General features: G+C 44.2%; 1 protein-coding gene across 8 annotated transcripts in view; it reads right to left on the bottom strand.

Annotated features, from left to right (window-relative positions):
- Positions 1-19,335, bottom strand: part of EYA2 (EYA transcriptional coactivator and phosphatase 2) — a 166,684-nt gene that overhangs the window by 72,831 nt on the left and 74,518 nt on the right. For 6 of the 8 annotated variants that reach the window (XM_061441575.1, XM_061441571.1, XM_061441572.1 and 3 more), the window contains 7 exons: positions 19,087-19,176; positions 14,413-14,471; positions 12,045-12,205; positions 10,966-11,080; positions 9,304-9,425; positions 8,357-8,457; positions 4,766-5,094 (listed from right to left, as the gene is read on the bottom strand). In XM_061441575.1, coding sequence (XP_061297559.1) covers positions 5,014-5,094; positions 8,357-8,457; positions 9,304-9,425; positions 10,966-11,080; positions 12,045-12,205; positions 14,413-14,471; positions 19,087-19,176 — 729 coding nt within the window. In that variant the 3' untranslated portion in view covers positions 4,766-5,013. Of the gene's footprint in view, positions 1-4,765; positions 5,095-8,356; positions 8,458-9,303; positions 9,426-10,965; positions 11,081-12,044; positions 12,206-14,412; positions 14,472-19,086; positions 19,177-19,335 lie in introns of those variants that run through there. The other 2 variants (XM_061441570.1, XM_061441576.1) reach the window with 2 other exon arrangements.

Raw genomic sequence — 19,335 nt, 5'->3', positions numbered from 1 at the left:
TCTCTGGTTGGAGTTGCACCAACACACGTTGTCTTGTCGGGTGTATTTGTGGGTTAGAAATGGGGATTTCGGTGGTGGGTATGGTTGTAGCCCTCTAAGAGGGCATGAGCTGGGTGAAGCTGTTGTGTGTGTCTGAATCATCTGCTGGAAGAAACAGGGACATAAGGAAATTGCTGACTTTAGAATCCTACTGTGAATGTTGTCCTCAGTTTCTGCTCCTGTAGTTACCTTGTTACATGCTCTTGTAAACCAGCTAATGTTCCAACAAAGAAAAGCCCAAATCTTGAAAGCTTGGAATGATGTCTTGGCCTTCCCTATGTAAAGTGAATCCTGGTATCAGTGAAACAAGCTCTTCTGTCAGGAGGAAAAAGGAAAGAGATGGCCAAGTCACAAATTGTTATAGGAAACCTCATGGCTTTTGGGAGCCTGTTCCAACCGGTTGGTTGCTTGGTTTTATGGGCATTGGTTTTTCTATAAAGAGTTGTTTTCTTTCCTTGTGTAAAATAACAGGTGAGCAAATCCTAGTAAAGATTTATATAAATATATAGTTATAATTCCCAACAAGAGTTACCAGGTCAAGATCCAAGGTACCATCTTGAACCTTGGGTGGCATGGTTTAGTGTGAGGTGACCGTGCCCATGGCAGGGGGTTGGAACTGGATGATCTTAAGGTCCTTTCCAACCCTAACTATTGTATGAGTCTATGTTCTGGTGACTGTAGTTTTTGTGTATTTTTGCTAGTCATGGTACAAAGTTAACTGTGGTTTTGAGGATTGTTTTTGTGTTAAGTGAAGGAAGAATGCATCTCTGGCTTGGACATCATGGGAGGAGATGACAGTGATGTGAATTTAAAAGATTGGCTGCAACTTTATTTAATATATGATTGAACACTTTGACTATGCATAAGCTGCATCCATCATTTGTGTCTAGAGTCTCCCTCTTCCCTGCGGAGTGTGTCCCTTGTTTATTTTGGAACCAAGTTTGGCAAAATACCCTGTGCTGGGGCTGGAATTTTTACCTCTGATGGTGCAGGTTCCTCAGTTGGGATACCAGGCTCAGTCCTGGGCTGTGAGTGGATGGTCGTCCTTTTGTTGTCTGGCTGCATGGAGGGATGCGGTGATGGGGTATGGAGTTGATCGGGGCAGGGGTAGCTCACTGTCCACAATTAAAAGCCCCTTTGGCCACATCCCATCCTGGGGAGACTTGTTTCCCCCCTTCAGTTGCAGGCACAGGATGTCCTTTGGGTTTGTATCCTCTATTATAACCACCTGAAAGGCATGTGGGTTATCACTGCTGATTGCTCTGGTTTTGGAGGCAGAATTAACTTGGAGTTTGAGCACAGAAATCTCTGTATTATTATCTTCCATTGTCATTCGAGCCTTCAGGAAGGAGGGCAGGTGGGTGCCGGTGTTCCTCATCTGGGCCCGTCAACTCCAAAGTTTTGCCAAACGGTGGCAGCATTTTCCCAGCTTTAGGGTAACTTGGGCAGGCAGGAACCCTGCAGCACTGGGGTGCTGTGAGGCTTAGCGTTAGCATCGAACGGTTTGCTCTGGATGGAGTTCACCACAGCAGCCTGGCGCTGGTGGAGGAGTTTGAGGAGCCAGGCAGAGATGGTCAGACCAGTGCAGGCACACGCGCTGCGGAGCGGCTGCTGCGCTCAGGTGGGAGCGCTGTGGCTGGTCTCTGCATGCAGGGTGAGCTGTGCTCTCACCTCTTGTGCTCACTGAATCAGCTGCTCAGTGCTTGAACCACAGAAATGGAAGTGGTTAAGTCGTAGAGGAGCACGGAGCAGCCAAGAGGAATGCAGTCCATCCGGAGCCACAGACTCCAAGTTCCTCCTCGGTGCAGGTCTGTCAGGGCAGAGGGGTGACATGGGTTCTAATGTGTGTGTTCAGCTGTACCCGGAATGTAGCACTTGATCCATTACAGAGGTGGAAATATGGGACTCAAGTCCCTCAGAACAGTTACCCTTTCTCTAGGAATCTGGAGTCTAGTTCATAAAACAGTTGTGGAGCTGCACCTCAACTCAAAGAGCTTTAGAAACACGGAGATTTTTTGCTCTCTTCCCTTTTAAAAGATGCATTTTACACAAACCACCACTCGGCTAGTTGCCCAGTGTTAGCGCTGCTGTGCTCACCTTGGCTGTCAGTGGTGCACCTCATAGGATAATGGCCAAATGTGGAGAATCTGGGGTGGTTTGGTCAGAGGGCTGTGACTGCAGGGTTTTGAAGTGCACCTCATGAACTACAGCTGGCTGGGGCAGGAAGGAGGCACTTGGGGCAGGAATGGGACAGCTGTATTCCTGCTTTGTGCAGCTTACAGTAGCCCTGCAGCCTCTGGGAGGTCAGGCAGGGGAGCCAGAGGGAAGACTCCCTATAGGAAATGGGCAAACCAGTGAGCCTGTGACATGTTCTTCCACCCTCAGTGATGGGTGTATTTTTGCCAACTGTTTCTCTGCAGTTTCCCGGCTGTGTTCTGTTGTTGCATCTGAACTGTTCAAAGCTGGGCTAGGGCAAAGGGGGATTTTTGTACAAGCTCTTTCCAGACACAGCCTCAGATCCAGGTTCTGGTTTAACACAGCAAATAGAAATTTGAAGACCAGACCCAAGAAACGTGTCCCTTTTGGAGCGTGTCATCTCAATGGCTTCTGCGATTGGTAAGAGCTACGTTTACTTTGTGTTGCACTCCATGACTTCCCAGGCAGTTGACAGCAGATGGGTGCAGAGACCCCAAGGGCAAGGTTAAGGTGGGGTGGGGTGTTTTGTTTCAGCCCTTCACCTGAGGGGGATGCTGGGATGAGCGGGGGTACGGTGTGACTCGGCATCAGGCTTTGGCCAGAGGAGCGGTTGTGCAGGCGCAGGGTGGCTCCCAGGAGGTAGGTGCAGGAGCTGCTGCTCGCACCCGCTGAGCTGTGAGACCTGGCAGAGCTTTTCACCAGACCCAAGCACTGGCAGAAGGGGAATCTGGTAACGAGCATGAACACAGCGTTGCAGAGTAAAAGAAATCAGCTTTTTAAAACTACCGGTTACTGAAAAAAAACATTCAACACATTCAGGAAAAGCTTCAGGGAAAAAATAAATCGGTACTCGGATAACTGACTCAAGGCAGGTGTCAAAACTGGAATTCCAAGGAGCAGCAATGAGGTGACTGACAGGGTGCTAACCACTGAAGTTGTGCTTTCTTAGGAGTCTCCATCCCTGGCATTTGTTCCTCTTTCAAAGGTTTTATTTAGCTGAGTGCTTATCTTGCAAGCATCAGTCAGTTCTGCATTGAGTTTGGTTTCCTGGACTTGTGTTAAAACTTCCCATTTGTGACAGTCCTACAGCTGGAAAACCTTGAAGGAAAAATTCTGCTCCATGTGCTTCTCAGCAAGCAGCACCTCTGCTAGAAACACCCCATTTTGGTTGGTACTCGGCCTGGCAAGCAGCTCTTTGCCAATGCCGCCAGAGCAGGTATGAGAGGATGGTTTTGGTCATGCCTGCTCCTGGCAAGTGCAGCTGACAAGTTTTATGGCTGCTACCTTGAGCCAAAGACTGAGATCAGATTATTTTGATTTTCTATTTTAGTTTGGCAGAAAATCCCCTCTGAGTTCTAGCAATGAATCTGTTTCTTGAGGTGAATGTTCTTTGGACGTTCAGAGCATCACTTGGGCTGTGTAACGCTTGTGTCACACTCGTGACTTGTGCAACCCCCCTTGTTTGATCTTGATTCACACATGAGAGAGAAGGGATTGTACTACTTGCCTCATCTCTCTCCAACACCTTGCTTCAGTGGGACTCAGATCCTTCCCCATCAAGCAAGGATGAGCAGTTTTGAAAGCGAATGAGATTCATCCAGGCCCACAGAATCGCAATGTTCTGACAGCAGAAGGAACTGGTCAGCTGAGCAGAAATCCTAAAGCTGAAGCTTACTTGTAGATGCATTTATTTACATAAAAATAAATATGCACAGCTGCATTATTTGTTTGCCCTTTACCTTCCTTTGCAGGACAAGTCAGATTCACCAAGTGGCCCATTCTCTCCTGCAGGCACAGTCACCGGCTCTCTTCAGTCTTTGCCCCACCAACAGATGAGAGTTGCTGGCCACAGACTCCAGTTTGCCCCCGAGGGGCTCTGTTCAGAGCCTACCCTCACCTTGCAACAGGGAGGATGTATCCTCCATACACCTCTAGGTCCAGGAGCGGCTGGAGAGAAGGGAAGGCAGGTAAGCTAGTCCCCCAAAATGTAAACATGTTTTTATTTAATGCCTTTCACTCATCACAAGGTACTTTTTTTCCCCTACCCCCAGCTCCCCAAACCGAGATGGCAGCATAAGGCACCGTGTAGACACATGCACAGTCCACATACCATCTATGTAAGATTTAAAAACACAGCTATAGTTCTTACCAAGGACCATGTGTCCTTATTATTCATGTACACAATATGATTCTCCCCAGAGTACGCTCTGGAGAAATGAACTATTAATTTAGAATGGTAAGACTTTCCCCACCCACCCACCCCAAAAAGCCAAATGAAAACCACAGGTACAGAGCTGAATACCAGAGTAATGAGATTAGTTCATAAATTAAAAAAATACAAAAAAAAAAAAGAGAAATCAACCATTTCACTCTTTTCAGAAGGTCCCATTGATGGATGTCCTGTGCAGAGACTCCTTTCTTGTGTCCTCTTCCCCCTTCAAAAGCAAGAAGACTGACAAGTAGACCCAAGTCTCACAGCGTTTGGTGCTGATGGTAAAACGGCAGTCACAGCTCTATGCATCCATTAACCATTCAACTGCAGGTTTCCCCCAGTGAGTTATCTGAAGGCTTTTCCTCTGTCCAAAGAAGAAGGACTTGATACAATGTTCTTTGGCTGCAAGTTCTCAAAGGCTTCCACTGAAAGGGTTCTCCTTCAAAAACCAGAACAACTGCAGTTGCTGTGGGATTTTTGTACTAGGAAAGTTTCGAGGAATAGGTGGAACCGATGCCATAGTTTGAGTGAAGCCCTCACAGTTCTAAGATGTTGGGGGGGGTCTGCTACAAATATTCAAGTTCCAAGGCGTGCCGCAGAGCTTCCAGGTCCGCGTGACAAGAGATTCTCCAGAATGGCATGTTGTGCTAGAGTGAAACCAAAAGAGGGCATTTTTTGGTTTCTGTTTAATACTGAGATCAAAGCAACTTTCTTAGTTTGCACACTCAGGAACAAGCTTAGTACTTGGGCCAGCGGCTTGTCAGGAAGGCAGGCAGGGGGAAGTCTCTATTTGGTGACGTACTTTCTATGCAGAGAGGAAGACAGACCCTCCACAATTTAGGAGTGCCCTGCTTCAGGGATGCTGGAGGATGCAGGGACTTTGTGACAGTACTAGCTACTAAACTTTACTCTCCTGTGCTTTTTTAACATGGATTAATTAGGAATGTTTCTAGAATTGCAGTAGTTCTAGAGGTTCAGGTGAGCATCACCAGAGAAAGCTGTTGTCAGTGTTTCACAGACTCAATGAGAAATATCATAAAAGGAAGTTATTAAATTTATAAAAATGTAAACAAAAGAATAAAATCCCACACAGCCAAAATGCTTCCTAAGAATTCCCTGTGCAAGTTAACTGGAAGAGCAGGTCATATCCCCTTTCTTGTAAATGTAGGAACTGGCATCATTGCTCAGATCAATTATTCATTGCTCAGAGAAAGGTGTGATAGGCAGGGACCTGAGGTGGGAAGTGTAATCTGGCAAGGTATGAACAACTCTTTGAAAGCATGATAACAACACAATTCTGCAGTCATTAGCAATGGATTAAACCCCTGTAATAGCTTGCAAAGAGATAACATGAAAATAATTAGAACTTGCTTTATGATGTTACATAAGACTTCTCTTGCAGTGTTCTGGTGAGCCTGGAGTTTGAGCTGGATTTGTTTCTTCTCCAAAATAGTTAAAGCAGTTTTACTTTAGATCAAAGACACAGCTCATTTCTGCACTTAGATCTTCTAACAGCATTTGAGATTGGGATTTTCTCACCTTCCTCCCAAAATACGCATCTCTGTACAGTCCGTGATGTGTGTGCAGTAACAGATGTACAGAAAGCTTTAACTGACAGAGCTTACTGCCCTTCCAGCATGGCAATAAAACTTCTGAGTATTTCATCGCTGTAAAAAATTCCACTGTAGATGTGCTGCTTCTGGATAAATACTCTGGACAAAGAATTAGAGAATATATACTTCCTAGCAAGTGATTCTGCTGATGGGAGCTGTGCCTTTCCCGTGGGTGCCCCTTTTGCCTGTGTGAAAACCTCCAGTGCTTCCAGAAGTTTATTTTAGTGTCTATTTACACTCCTCTAATGTTTAAATACAACTCAAGCTTCCCTTTGCTATGCTGCCTATCAGTAAACAAATGTTTCCTTCAAGCTATTGATCCGTGTGTAGACAGCAAGCAAACACATCTGAAGTGACTGGACTCCATTACTTTGCAATTTCACTTTATGGGGAAAAGTTATTTCCTTCTCCCTCTGGCTGCTCTGGTTGTTATTAAACCCCTTCCATTGCATTATCTTTTTCTTTCTTAACCAAGAAGAAGACTTGGCCTTTCAGCCCCTCCCGTTGTTCAGCATTTACAGATTTATCACTCATCAGACAGGTGAAGAAAAGCAACCCACTAAAATGGAGATATTATCAGTGCTGTCGGCAAAACAGTGAAAGGCTCTGCCTGCCCCCCCTTTTTGTGTGTGTGTAAAGCTCAGGTGTGTAGAAGCCTTGACTAATGATTGTCATCAATCAAAGGAGGTGACAGCCCAGCAAAGAATGTGCTCTGCTAATGGGAGAGCTGCTTAGGCCAGGAGACACAAGCAAGAGGGCTCTTGAAATCCTGGCATAGAGGATTGTTGAACCTTGCCACTTCTTCATAGAGCCAGAGTGCCCTCGAAGCCTTTGATGCAGTCATGTTCACTGACCCACTGCCTTTGAAGTATGGCGCTGGGCTGTCAAAAGCAGCAGGCTATTATCACTTCATTCATGCATTCTGGACTCTTCTCTGACAAGTCCTTAACCCTTCATGAACTAGAGAACCAGCTGCAGATTTAGCTAGCTTTACAAGGTGGGTACAGGTATTGTTGCTTCCATTGTGCCTATTAAAAATTAACTAGTTTGCTGCAGGTAGGACTCATGCAGTCAGTTCTTGCACCTCAACTCATGTGCAATGCTCCTGAAGCAAATGCAGCTCAATCCCATTTCTGCAGGCACATCAGGAGCGCAAGACCTAGGATGCACAAAGACATCTTGCAAATAATGCTTGCCATTAACAAATTGTATTCCTGTCCCTGTAAAACCAAATAAATGGAGATTTCAGGCAGGTTTCTGCTGGAAACAAAAACTTTGGCTGTCCAGTTCTAATGTTGTACAACCCAGCTGATGTACCTGACTGTTTTCCTTCAGGCCTTTGATTGTTGCTCTCCATGTTTCCAAGGCTCCTACACTGATACTCTGCATGTATGGCAGAAGGTACTCCTTGCTCTATCTCTGGCTATGACCCCCCAGTTACTGTAAGCAGACTGCAAGCTTTGGTGTTCTCAAATTTTGCTTTTATCTTTTCCAGGCTCTGGGGTTCCAGCTTTTCTCCTCTTACAGTCTACACAAAGCAAAGAAGCTTCAACTGGTATCTAAAACTCCAGTTCTCATTTCCCAATGACGGGATATTAATGACTCGAAGACTCAACTGGAAGCACAGGTTAGACCTTTTAATTCTTTCTAAGGCTATGAATGCCAGCAGGCCACATCTCTGCAGTGAGCATGAAATACTACTGAGGGCTTGTTACTGCTGACCATGCTGCTTTTGTAGTTTCTGTTCTACTTTGTATTCAGTACATCTTCCCAATCTCACTGTGCCTGTGAAATTAATCACATTGATCCACAGATCACTGATAAAGGCAGCAATGCAGTACTAGTTCTTTTGTTCACTCTAAAGATGTTACACCCTATGATCTCCATGAGTCATAAATATAAACACATGCATGTTAGAATTAGTAATTGAAAACTAATTCCAATGATTCGGAACTTACAGAAGCAACATATGTAGATCAGAAATTCGCCTGCTTGCGGATCTGAGATCACATATTGGAGTTTTCCTTCTCATACGTTTAAAGCCATCTTTATTAAGTAAAGAATGATTCCATGAACATGTGACACAGCAACTACGTGAGAAACAGCATCAGCTGCCAAAGTGGGGAGGATTTACTGTATGAAATTTCTCCTAAGGTTTTGAGTATTTTGCATATTAAAAACTGAGACCAATTGCAAACTGTTTCAAACGGAGGGAGCTTCACTAAATGCTTAAGTAAAGAAAGGGTCATTGAAATGAAAACTTGGAAGAATCCAGCATGACATCCACAAACTGTACCTTTTTTGCTCCCTGCTCCTCTTCAACACCATCTCCTATTACAATGTACACGGCTTTCCTTCCAAACCTTTGCATTATTCTTTCAAAACAGCTCTCTTTCCCTAAGTAACAGAAGAGAAGACATTTTTTATCTAAGCACATACAGCAGGGCTGTATTCATACATTCAGGTGCTGGAACTGCAGCTGTGACTTAACTAAACTTGTTGCTATTTTCCTTGCTTTCTTTTGGAATTAGAACCTAACTGAATCTCCATCTGAGAGGGACTGTCTATATCTCAAGGCAGTTACTAGCATTTTCTTTATCAGCCAAGGACTTTCAGGTGCTGCCAATTTTCTGTAAGCTGTGAGATTTTGATGCATTGCTTAGACCTGCAGTTGTTTGACTGATGTGACACTCAAGAGCCCTCTTCTCTTCATTCTGGTTGCAGTCAAAATCTGAAAATGCAAACCTCAGAGGTTCTAACACTTATACCAGAAAGAACAGAACGCAACAAAAGCCCCAAGCCAACCCTGCCAGTATTTCTTACTCGCACAGCTTCAAGCTCACCCAGCACACTTGACCCCTCTGCAAGAGTAAGAGGATCCAAACGGTGTTCCTGTATGTAACAGGTCCAAGCAGACTTCCTTCCTCCTAGCTGGGTGCAGTTGAACATCCCACACCACCCAGGGTGGTGGGTATTTTTCAGGCTCATTCCCCCATGGAAACTCTTTGGAAGACTTTGATTTTTTTTTTCCTTTTTGTTCTTTCCCCCCAAGTCTGTACTGGCTGAACTGTGGGCAATCAGGATGTGAATTATAAGTATATATTTAGCTCCATATATAAACATGGAGCTAGAAAAAAACCTCGTACATTGTTTGTTGCAATAGCGTTGGATGGAAGTTCCTCACTTGACTTAGGACAAAACCTCGGTATATTTTTGGTGAGGCCTACGTTAGTTTGCTCTTACCTGTTTTTGTTGCACTGTAAATGTTTTCAATGGGGAAGACAGTGCCCAGTCCATAGAGAAGCACTTTAGCAAGAGCTGGTATAAGCTGAGTTGTTGTGACCAACACATTCACACAGTTAGGCCTGGAAAACAAAAGTTAGTAGAAGTAGTATCACAGTATCACAGTATGCTAGAGATTGGAAGGGACCTCAAAAGATCATCTAGTCCAATCCCCCTGCTGGAGCAGGAACACCTAGATAATGTTACACAGGAATGTCTCCAGGGAAGGAGACTCCACAACCTCCCTGGGCAGCCTGTTCCAGTGTTCTGTCACCCTCACTAAGAAGAAGTTTCTTCTCAAGTTCAAGTGGAACCTCTTGTGTTCCAGTTTGTACCCATTACCCCTTGTCCTATCATTGTTTGCCACTGTTTGCCTGGCTCCATCCTCGTGACACTCCCCCTTTATATATTTATAGACACTTATAAGGTCACCCCTCAGTCTCCTCTTCTCCAAACTATAGAGACCCAGCCCCCTCAGTCTTTCCTCATAAGGGAGATGCTCCACTCCCTTAATCATCTTCGTTGCCCTGCGCTGGACTCTCTCCAGCAGCTCCCTGTCCTTCTTGAACTGAGAGGCCCAGAACTGGACACAATATTCCAGATGGGGTCTCACCAGGGCAGAGTAGAGGGGAAGGAGGACCTCTCTCGACCTACTAACCACCCCCCTTCTAATACACCCCAGGATGCCACTGGCCTTCTTAGCCACAAGGGCACAGTGTTGGCTCATGGTCATCCTGTTGTCCACTAGGACCCCCAGGTCCCTCTCCCCTACACTGCTCTCTAACAGGTCGTTCCCCAACCTATACTGGAACCTGGGGTTGTTCCTGCCCAGATGTAGGACTCTACACTTTCCCTTGTTATATTTCATCAAGTTATTCCCTGCCCAACTCTCCAGCCTGTCCAGGTCTCACTGGATGGCAGCACAGCCTTCTGGCGTGTCAGCCACTCCTCCCAGCTTAGTGTCATCAGCAAACTTGCTGATAGTACACTCAATTCCCTCACCTAAATCGTTGATGAATATTAGTACTTCCAGTACTTCCAGTCTGTGTTTCTCTCTTTTACTCTAGTCTGAAAGATGGTTGGAAGAAAATCTGTCTTGCCACTGGAAGTTCCCAAGCCGCTGGGAGATTATGCAGCTAGAGGCAGATAATGTGAGTACTGGTAATGTCTCTGAGCAGCTTAGTAGAATGAAAAAACATAAAACAAAGTAGTAGCAGTGATGCAGCCTTACTGCATGCATGCCAGGAGCTGTTTTGTGGGAATTTAAACACTATGTAGTAGCGCATGTAGTAGTGTCTGTGCTTTGAGTGAACATGTTCAGGGATAGAAAGACCCTTTTCTCCCTTTCCTACTCTTTTGTAAATGCTCATATGAAAAGTGTGCCACAGATGAGGCAGCCAAGGAAAGGCAATAAAAGAACTACCTCTTTTGCTCAGGTCACCATCTCAAGCTCATCCCAACCCTTTGTTATTCAGGTTTGCCAAACATACGTAGACAAGGCTTCCACAGATTTGGCCAGCAAAGTCACTATAAATGTGTCTTGATTTGTTTAGAGGGGGGAATAAAGGGAACTAAAGGAGATCCTGGATCAAGCCTGTAGGCAATTCTTTAAGTTGTTCTTACCGGGAATGTATCAAATTCAGCGCCTTCAGAGCATGTGTGAGCCAGAGATCAGTCAGCGCTTCCAGTTCTGCTCTTAACTGCAGCCAGGTTTCCCTCTTAGGAGCGCCTATTAAACCTGTAAGCAGGGAAAGCATCTTTGCAGAAGCACAGAAAGGGAGCTGCATAGCTTTGTATGTAGAATGCCAAGGGGCTTCTGTCCGAGTTCTGAACCCTCACTCTCCCACTGTCCTTCTCTTATCTCTGGTGCAGGCTGATCCCTTTGCCCACTGCCACACCACTCCAAGGCTGCCCTGAGGGACACAAAGCCTGACTGCAGCTCAGCTTCCTTCCTCTCCAGCAGAATGGTATCAGTCACCCACAGGCTGCAGGGCCTCATTAGAACTTCCATGGGAAGTGAGCAAGGGATGCAAGAGCTGTGTGCAGTAGGTAGTGGCCTGAGCTGAGAGGCACCTGAAGCCAGGATGGTTTTGTTTCTCCTGAAAAGCTACACAGCACTTCCAGTACATGTGGGTAGGCTTCTCCAACCAAAACAAGCCCCTGGCTGTGGCGACAGAGACCTGAGTTTTGCGTCCTTCTCTTTCTAGTCAGAGGCCTGGCACTGATGTCCTAAAAGGTAAGCAGAGCAGCCTATTGAGAGAACTGTCTGGAGAGGAAGGAAGATATCTGGTGCTATTGTTTTGGGGGAGTTGAAAACAAGTAGTTATGATACAAGAATGCCTTCAGACAGAGATCACCCACATGTTCTCTGAAAACAAAAGGCATATTTGATTTTGAACTGTTTGCTTGCTTACTAAGCTTTCTGGAAAATTGGAGGTCACTTTCCTGCCTAAGAAATTACAAAATAAAGCCCCACACTTCAACTTAAGTCCCTCTTGAACCACTAAACCAGGTATTTTAGCACATCTCCTGCAAATCCTATGCAGAACCTTCTTTAAGGATGACTGCTGAAACAGTTGCTCAGCTCTGTTAAATACTCTTATCAGGATGCTTGCTACACCTCCTCCAGAGATGTCCCTAGCAGGGTCAGAAGTATTTGAGGAGTTGAAAGGCAAACTTGCTGCCTGGCCAGAGACACTTACCCCCTACATTGTTTTTGTAGGTGTTGTACATCTCTTTGACCCGACGGTAGCGGAATGCTAATTTCCTCATCCAGTCAACTCCCCCATGCACACCGGAGCCCAGACACAGATTTGTGCTGGCAGCAGAACTGTGAAAGCCATCCGCAGAGAAGTTATATGTGCTAGGAAAGGAAGGAGGGAAGGGGAAAGGTCAGTACATTGCAGTCTATACAGTGCCAGCAGGGAGTGGAAGCAGTTGAAATGTCAAGACAAGCGGCAGCAGCAGCATGCTCAGGACACACTGTGCAGAACTGGAGTTCATCTCTAGCATGGTTACTAGCACAGATTAAAAGGTGTTCTGACTGTAAACACAGTGCAAGTTACTCAGCACTCCCTGCCAGTTCTCTGGACTACAAAACATCTGCATGTCCTCAGGTCACTGAACTTCCTCACCTGCCTCTTGCCCAGGCTGCTGAAGGAACTGCAGAAATACATCCTAAAGGAGAAAATCCTGGTGTTCCCTTTTACTACTTGGCTATATGGCTACACAGGCTCTGAACACAAATTAGACCAAGAAAACAGATTAAGAAATTAACTAAAGGAGCCTTAACTGCCTGCAATGTGTGAAGTTTTTGTTTGCTTTTGTTTTAAAGCTGAGTTAATGCTTCAAAGCAACTCTAGAGTAATTACCACAATGAACTGGGGCAAGTGTCAGTTCCACAAACACCTTAAACAGACAGTTTCTCTGAAGAAAGCAATCCTGCCTTCTGCCAGGCATTTGCTCCTGTCTTCAGACCTCCTTGATGTCCCTTTCTCTGTACCAGCACAGGCTGGTACAAAGATTTCTTCAGCACTGAGATGAATCAGATCAGGGAACTGTTCCAGTTAAAAGATAACAGAATTAAAAAAAAAAAAAAAAAAAGAAGTTGCTTTTCATCTGGATTCCCTGGTTTGGGAGTCGGGGCATGGAAAGAGCCAGTATGAGCTCATGTCATCTTCAAATGTTTGCTGGATGACAGCATCAGGACCGGTTTCATGGTCTGAGCAGGTCTCAGACTGAGCTGCGATGGAAGAGGGCAGTTGCAGCTCATGGGGGACAGTTAGTCAGATCAGGTCACAGACCCAGTGGATCTGGACAAACTCAACTTGAACCAGAGCAAAGGAAGGGACAGAAAGGCTGAGGGGGACAGACCTATCCTTCTCAGGTGCAGCCTGAAGTTAGCTCAGCTTAAAGTGCTTCTGACACCTCACTGGGGGAGCAGCCAGTGCTTGTACATTCACATCCTGATTTACTGCACAGTAATTTCCCCATCTAGAGAGCCCTGATGCCACTGTATTTCTGCATTAAAGCATCCAGATAGGAGTTATTATGCTTAAGATACTGAAGTCAGCTCAGCTTCATTTCCCACACAGACAAACCAGGAGCAGCTGAGAAGTATTTCTGAAACAACAGAAACCACTCAGGGAGGGCTTTTCACAGAATTCAAGATGTGTTGTTAGCATACGAATTTTTTTATTCACTCAAGGTAAGTGCACTGATTGAGATAAACCCCAAAGTAATGTTTTAATCAATGTCTGAGCAAGTATCTAGCCTCACCTGCTTACAGGCCACTGGAGGCAAAGGACCTAAATAAATATGTGCCACTTCAGTGCACTGCAGAGCACAAACTAGCAGTTCAGTTACTGCAAGAGATCTTTCAAGTGTTCTCTGCAGAAGAAAAAGTCTCTTCCCTAAAACACTTAATAGTTTTCCATGCTGTTTCTGCACCCATTTCTCATAATCACCAGCCAGAAAAACATAAAATATAAAGCTCTATATGAGCTCTTCCCATTTAATTCTTGCGCCAATTATCATGACTCTGCAGCCAATGCTTTAGTAAAGGTGATGTAATTCCTCAGAAGTATTTTTTAGGTACATGATAATCTAACTTAGATAATAATGTTTGGAGCAATTTTGATATAAGTTTCTACCAGTAACAGAACTCTGGCATGGCAAGGTCCATAAATCTCACTGCTGAGCCCATGTGTTACAGGTTAGGCAGTGGGAAATCTTTCGATATGGTTTTGAAGCATTTTGGCCATACCTGCACTAAGTGGCTGGCCAAATCACATCAGAAACTAGTGTAGACGGACTGGAGTTTAAGCTAATTTTAAGTATATTTCCCAGAATGGTTCAAAGCTCAGTACAGTCAGGGCCTGACAGTAGGCACATGCATATTAATGTGAGAAAGGGGATTCTGTGCTTCTGTGTGCTTAATGCAGACAGCATAGAGCCAGGAAAGGGAGGGGGTGCATGACTGAGAATGTTATTTTACAACACTGACCAGCCCCCTCCTATTTTCAAACAGGTGGGGACTACCTGACCTGCAACTTCCAGGAGATACCGTACCTTAGATCCTGACCGTTATCATCTGATGATACATCATCTATGTGGATCTGGTCACAGTCCTGAGAAGCGTATGGAAAAAAAATATAGCAGTAAGCAAATGCTTTGGAAAAAAACCCTGAAATAACATAATGAAAAACTGCATTAAATGTAATATTAAGAAGATAAAATCTTAGTATTGTCTGGCATAGTCTAGCCAGTTAATTGTTAGGAACAAGCATCACATAGCACTTGTACAAAATATGACTAGACAGAGAGCGTGTATGTGAAATCTGCCATTATCTAAGGGCAAAACAGTTCTTGAATACTACAGTAAGTGGAACTCTCTCCTATGCAACAGGAGGGAGAGAGATGCTTGGGTTTTTGCCAGGAAAACTGTGGTTTTTAAACTTTGTATGCAAGATAAGGCAGAGATTTGGCAGCCTGTGCCCCTTTGAGAATACTGCTTTCGACAGGAGGTGTATGCCCACATAATTACACAGGGAGATCTGTCCCAAAGAACTTTCCAGAGATGCCTGTCCTGCCAGTGTTTTCACTGTTTGTTCTGAGGGGGCTGAGCTTCCTTTGATGTACAGGGAACCTGGACAGAAGCACTGAAGGCGGCAGCCTTTCATAGCCCCAGCCACAGACAGAGTGAAGGAAGAATGTGTGTCAGTAATGAGGAAATCTATGCACAGGAAGTTTAACCAGAGTATATACTTGGAGCTCAGCCTGCATGAAGCATGTACTCTAGATCTTATCTTCCAAAATTCTTCATTGTTTGAATGGTGGAGGCCCTGCCTCAAAAATTTGAGAAATGTTATTTCTTTGGTCTCTTTCCTAGTCTTAGCATTAAGATTAAAAAGAGTTAAAAACAGGAAGCTTCTCCCACCACCTTCAATCTCCTTTCTCTATGACCCTTGCAGGTTAGAACAAGACAGAAAGCCTTCATTCAAGCTGATGAACTCTTATCCTTTGCTCTGGTTGATTTTTCAATAGAAGAAAAAAGTGCTTGGTACAACAGGATTCCAAAGTCAGAAGAATTGCAACTAACCAAGGTACAGTTAGTTTTCACCTCTACACTATTCTGTAAACCACAGAATTTATCTTACCTTCTTTATACAATTAGGAGTTTATGAGATACTTTAAACTAGCCCCTTTCAAAAAAAGAAAAACATCCTCAAACAATTAACCAAATTTGTTATCAGTGGTGAAATGGCACAGGTAGCTCTTGTTCATGATCATGAGATTTTCTGCAGCATTTGAGATAATGCTCAAAGACACAATTTTATCTTGTTCCTGTCCTCTTATCAACCTATAACTGGGGTGTGTATTTCTGTACATAACTGGAGCCAAGAGGCTGAATAGCAGATCTCTGCTGGCATCTCTTTCTCTCTCTCCCCTCTAGCCCATCATTTTTAAGCTCCCCTGCCAATGGCTGTTGTGAGCCATGCTGGGAAAATATTGATGCAGCCCACTGCACTTCAGTTGTATGATGCAGGGCATTAAGTCAGGGGAAAGGTATTTGCAGAGAGATCTGTTTTTCTCATTTGTGAATGAATTGTTCTGTACACTGAAGTGTGACAACAGTAGCTATCACATTTCTAACTTAATAAAATACCATGACACTTGGTGAGACGCTACCTCATAGTGCACCGGCTGAGCCTATCGTGTTACTGGGTGAAACTCAGGGAAGCTGGTTAAAGCAGAACATGGACCATGTTTTACTGCTTGGTTACAAGACTAATTTTTCATTCTTGCAGAATTTCTTTGAAATTTTAGTGAGCAGGGAATCAAGGCAGGATATCTGGGCTGCTGCAAAGGAGGACCAGATTGTTGGCGTGGATGTCTGCAGTGGGAACACATCCCAGTTTTCACATCTGCTGACTTTTTAAAATGATGCTCTAGGATCTCTGAGGGATATGATGTGTGGCACATACAGCCTGTAACAGAGTCAAACCTGTTGAGACCTCAGCCAACCCTCACAGCTCTGGGAACTGAACTGTTTTTATTGTTGTGGTATCTCTAGGTCAGTCTGTGCCAAGCAACCTGCCTCCACGTGGGACCAGACCCCTGCACCCACATGTGAAGGAGCCTGAGCTAATGCAGACTTGAAATAGTACTGCAGGCTTGGAGAAAGCCTCTGCTGCCTCCTTGTGAAACACAAGCTGTTCCTGAGGATGTGTAGAGAAGCGCCTTCTGTTATCGCTTATGCTCGTTCTGAATGCCGTTGAGGTATGTCTTGTGCACATATGAAAACAACTGATGAATGCACAGCTTGTCACTGTTTGCATATCAGGACTGTGTGAGAGATTTTTAAACATCTTATGGATTCGTTTATCAGCCAAGCTTGCATCCCTCATTAGGTGGGGAGTTAACAGTTCCCAGAACACAAACCCTCCAGGGATGGCTCTGAAAGGCAGTAACTTGTAAACACACTAATCCCCTTGTTTGTTAATTCCTCACCCCCTTGTCAGTCCTCCTGTCCTTAATACCTGTTTTCCAGAGTGCTAGACAACAATATCTCCAGAGGGACTGGAGGTAGAAGGTATTATTCTTTAGCCAGCATTGCACTGTGAACAAAAGGCATCTGGGAGAAAAAGCTCAACCCTGGAAAGCTCAGAGTTTGTATTTTAACTTCACTGTGATCTGTAACCTTGAGCAACTTCTTTTCTCCCCAGTGTCCCAAAAGGGGAGCAGAAAGTGAGAATACTTCCTTTCAACTGAATATTTCCTGATATATGCTGCAGTGTGATCACTGCACACAAGTACACAACCTCTTGTGTGGCCTATACTTATGCTTATATGCCGTATGAGAGGACAAATTAGTGTGGCAAACACACGCTTGTATGATTTCAACATGGGGCTCAGAAAACAGAGGCCTTGCTTGCCTGGGTTATGTTGCAAATAACCTCCTGAACAGAGCAATGCTTGTGTCACTGCATGCTCTGGAAGTGCAACGCACAGCCTGCCCTTGTCAAGGTTTGGTGCCTTGATCCTTTGTCTTGGGGCAGCACATCTCTAGTGTGCCCCATCATCCAGACAGCTGGGCAGCTACCCTGCTGCTTCTCTCACGCCGCCCCAACACAGAAGATGCTCCGAAAAGGGTTTGAGTGTTTTTAGCTTATTTTGTCCTGTACAGACCAGTGTTATACCACATGATGGTGCTAATGTATATGGTAATGTTCGTGGGTCTAGAACCGAATCAGCTTCTGTGCTTGTTTTTTACCAATTTCTTCTTTCTGTTCTAAGAACATAATTCATCTTTTTTTGTTTTGGTCCAAACCTTGCGCTTGGTGATGTATGATCCTTAAGATGACTTTCTGACTTTTCTTTTATTTATCATCCTAAATGAAGGAGTAGGGTGGTTAATGAACAGAGACAGATGACTATTGCTGCAATTTCTTCCACTGAAATTTGCTTCTATTTTTTCAAGCAGTCACAAAATAGCACTACTTACACAAATGGTTTTAGTTATCATCTTTGTATGCCCTCCTGTGTCGTCCCTCTTAATCGTACTTCACTTCATGTTTTAGAGCAGTAAGTAAAGCAAGGAAAAAACTTATTTTAAAATGATTTGCCAGCTTATATTTTTGCAAGAGTCTAGATAGGGAGAGGTTTTCCAGAGGGTGACTTTGTGCAGTACATGGAGCTAAGATTTGATGAGTGGAAAGTGCTGGCTGCATATTAAATATTATCACTCTTTATATAGTACCCTGCACTTCCAAACAGCAGCTTCCCCTTCCCCCTCCCGAAGGAGGACTTTTTCAGTTTGTACTTCTCATAACCTCATCACCAACTCCCTCTTTGAAAAGAGCTGAAAGAGGAAATATCTGTCAGTTCAGGTGTTGGCCACTGCTTGTCTTCAAAAGGAAATGAAAATTCTCAGCAAGTGAAACCTCAGATTGTAAGGAGACAGGTGGCAGGAAAGGTTGTACCTCCTGTAATGCTAAGGACCACAGTGCAATTAAGCAGTGAAGGAACTAGAAGTTCACACTGAACTCATCAGGCACACAAAAAGTTATCTCATTTCATCCAGCACAGAAAAAAATTCCTCCTTTTTCAAGTGAAAAAAAGACTGTAAAAGTCTACCCAGGGATGTTAGATTTTTTTTTTTATCATCATCTGCTAGCACCGCTTTGCTTGAATTTTACTGTATTCAAATGGATTTCTGCTTTGTATAAGGCACAGTCAGACCTAACCAAGCCACAAACAGGAAGGATTCTTCCTGTTGGTCTTTAATGTTGAAACTCCCATAGTTTCCATCCTGCAGTGTGCCTCAGCTTGAGCAGACCTCCTGCTCTGTGTGTGGAAGCAGAATATCCTCAAGAACAGAGACCATTTTTAAATCCTCTGCAGTGGCTCACAACTAATTGCTACCTGCCCCATAGGATCTTTGCTAATTTAGCTTAATAAAATTATTAAATAGCAAATTTCAGGAGAAGCAGCAGCAATGTCCTCATTATTAGATTTAGTAAAACTGCCAAAAGCCATCATTGTTACTGTGTATTTAGAAAAAAAATTCCTTAACAGAATGAAGATGTCAAAGGGACACAGTGAAGTATGCTTCCAATAAGACATCTAAGGCCCATTTCTTTGGGGTCAAAAATGAAAGTTTCTTGGCCAGAAAAACAAGTTTGTAGACCAGATGCAAATGATTAGAGAGAGAGATGTTAAATAAAATAAGCAGCTACATACCTCCAGGTCATTAAAGAACAGATGTGTATCTGCAAGGTTGAAGATCATTTCTTCCATCATAAGACCTATCCGCACAGACGTTGTAGTGTCCTGTGAGGGGAAATACAACCAGGTTTTTATCCATTCACTTTGATCTTTTTTTCTGGGAGGGGGAGGTAGGAGATTAGAGCAAACATAGGATCTACACAGTCCTGTTTCTGAAGATAGGCTCATTAAAGTGATTTTATTTCCCAAGTGTATCTTAAAATG

This window comes from Pezoporus flaviventris, unplaced genomic scaffold, assembly GCF_033815535.1.
Source record: "Pezoporus flaviventris isolate CSIRO_AGI_PZ_B2104156 unplaced genomic scaffold, CSIRO_AGI_Pfla_v1 ptg000213l, whole genome shotgun sequence".
Classification (NCBI taxonomy): Eukaryota; Metazoa; Chordata; class Aves; order Psittaciformes; family Psittacidae; genus Pezoporus; species Pezoporus flaviventris.
The sequence above is the reverse complement of the archived record's forward strand: the minus strand, read 5'-3'. Positions and strand labels throughout refer to the sequence as shown.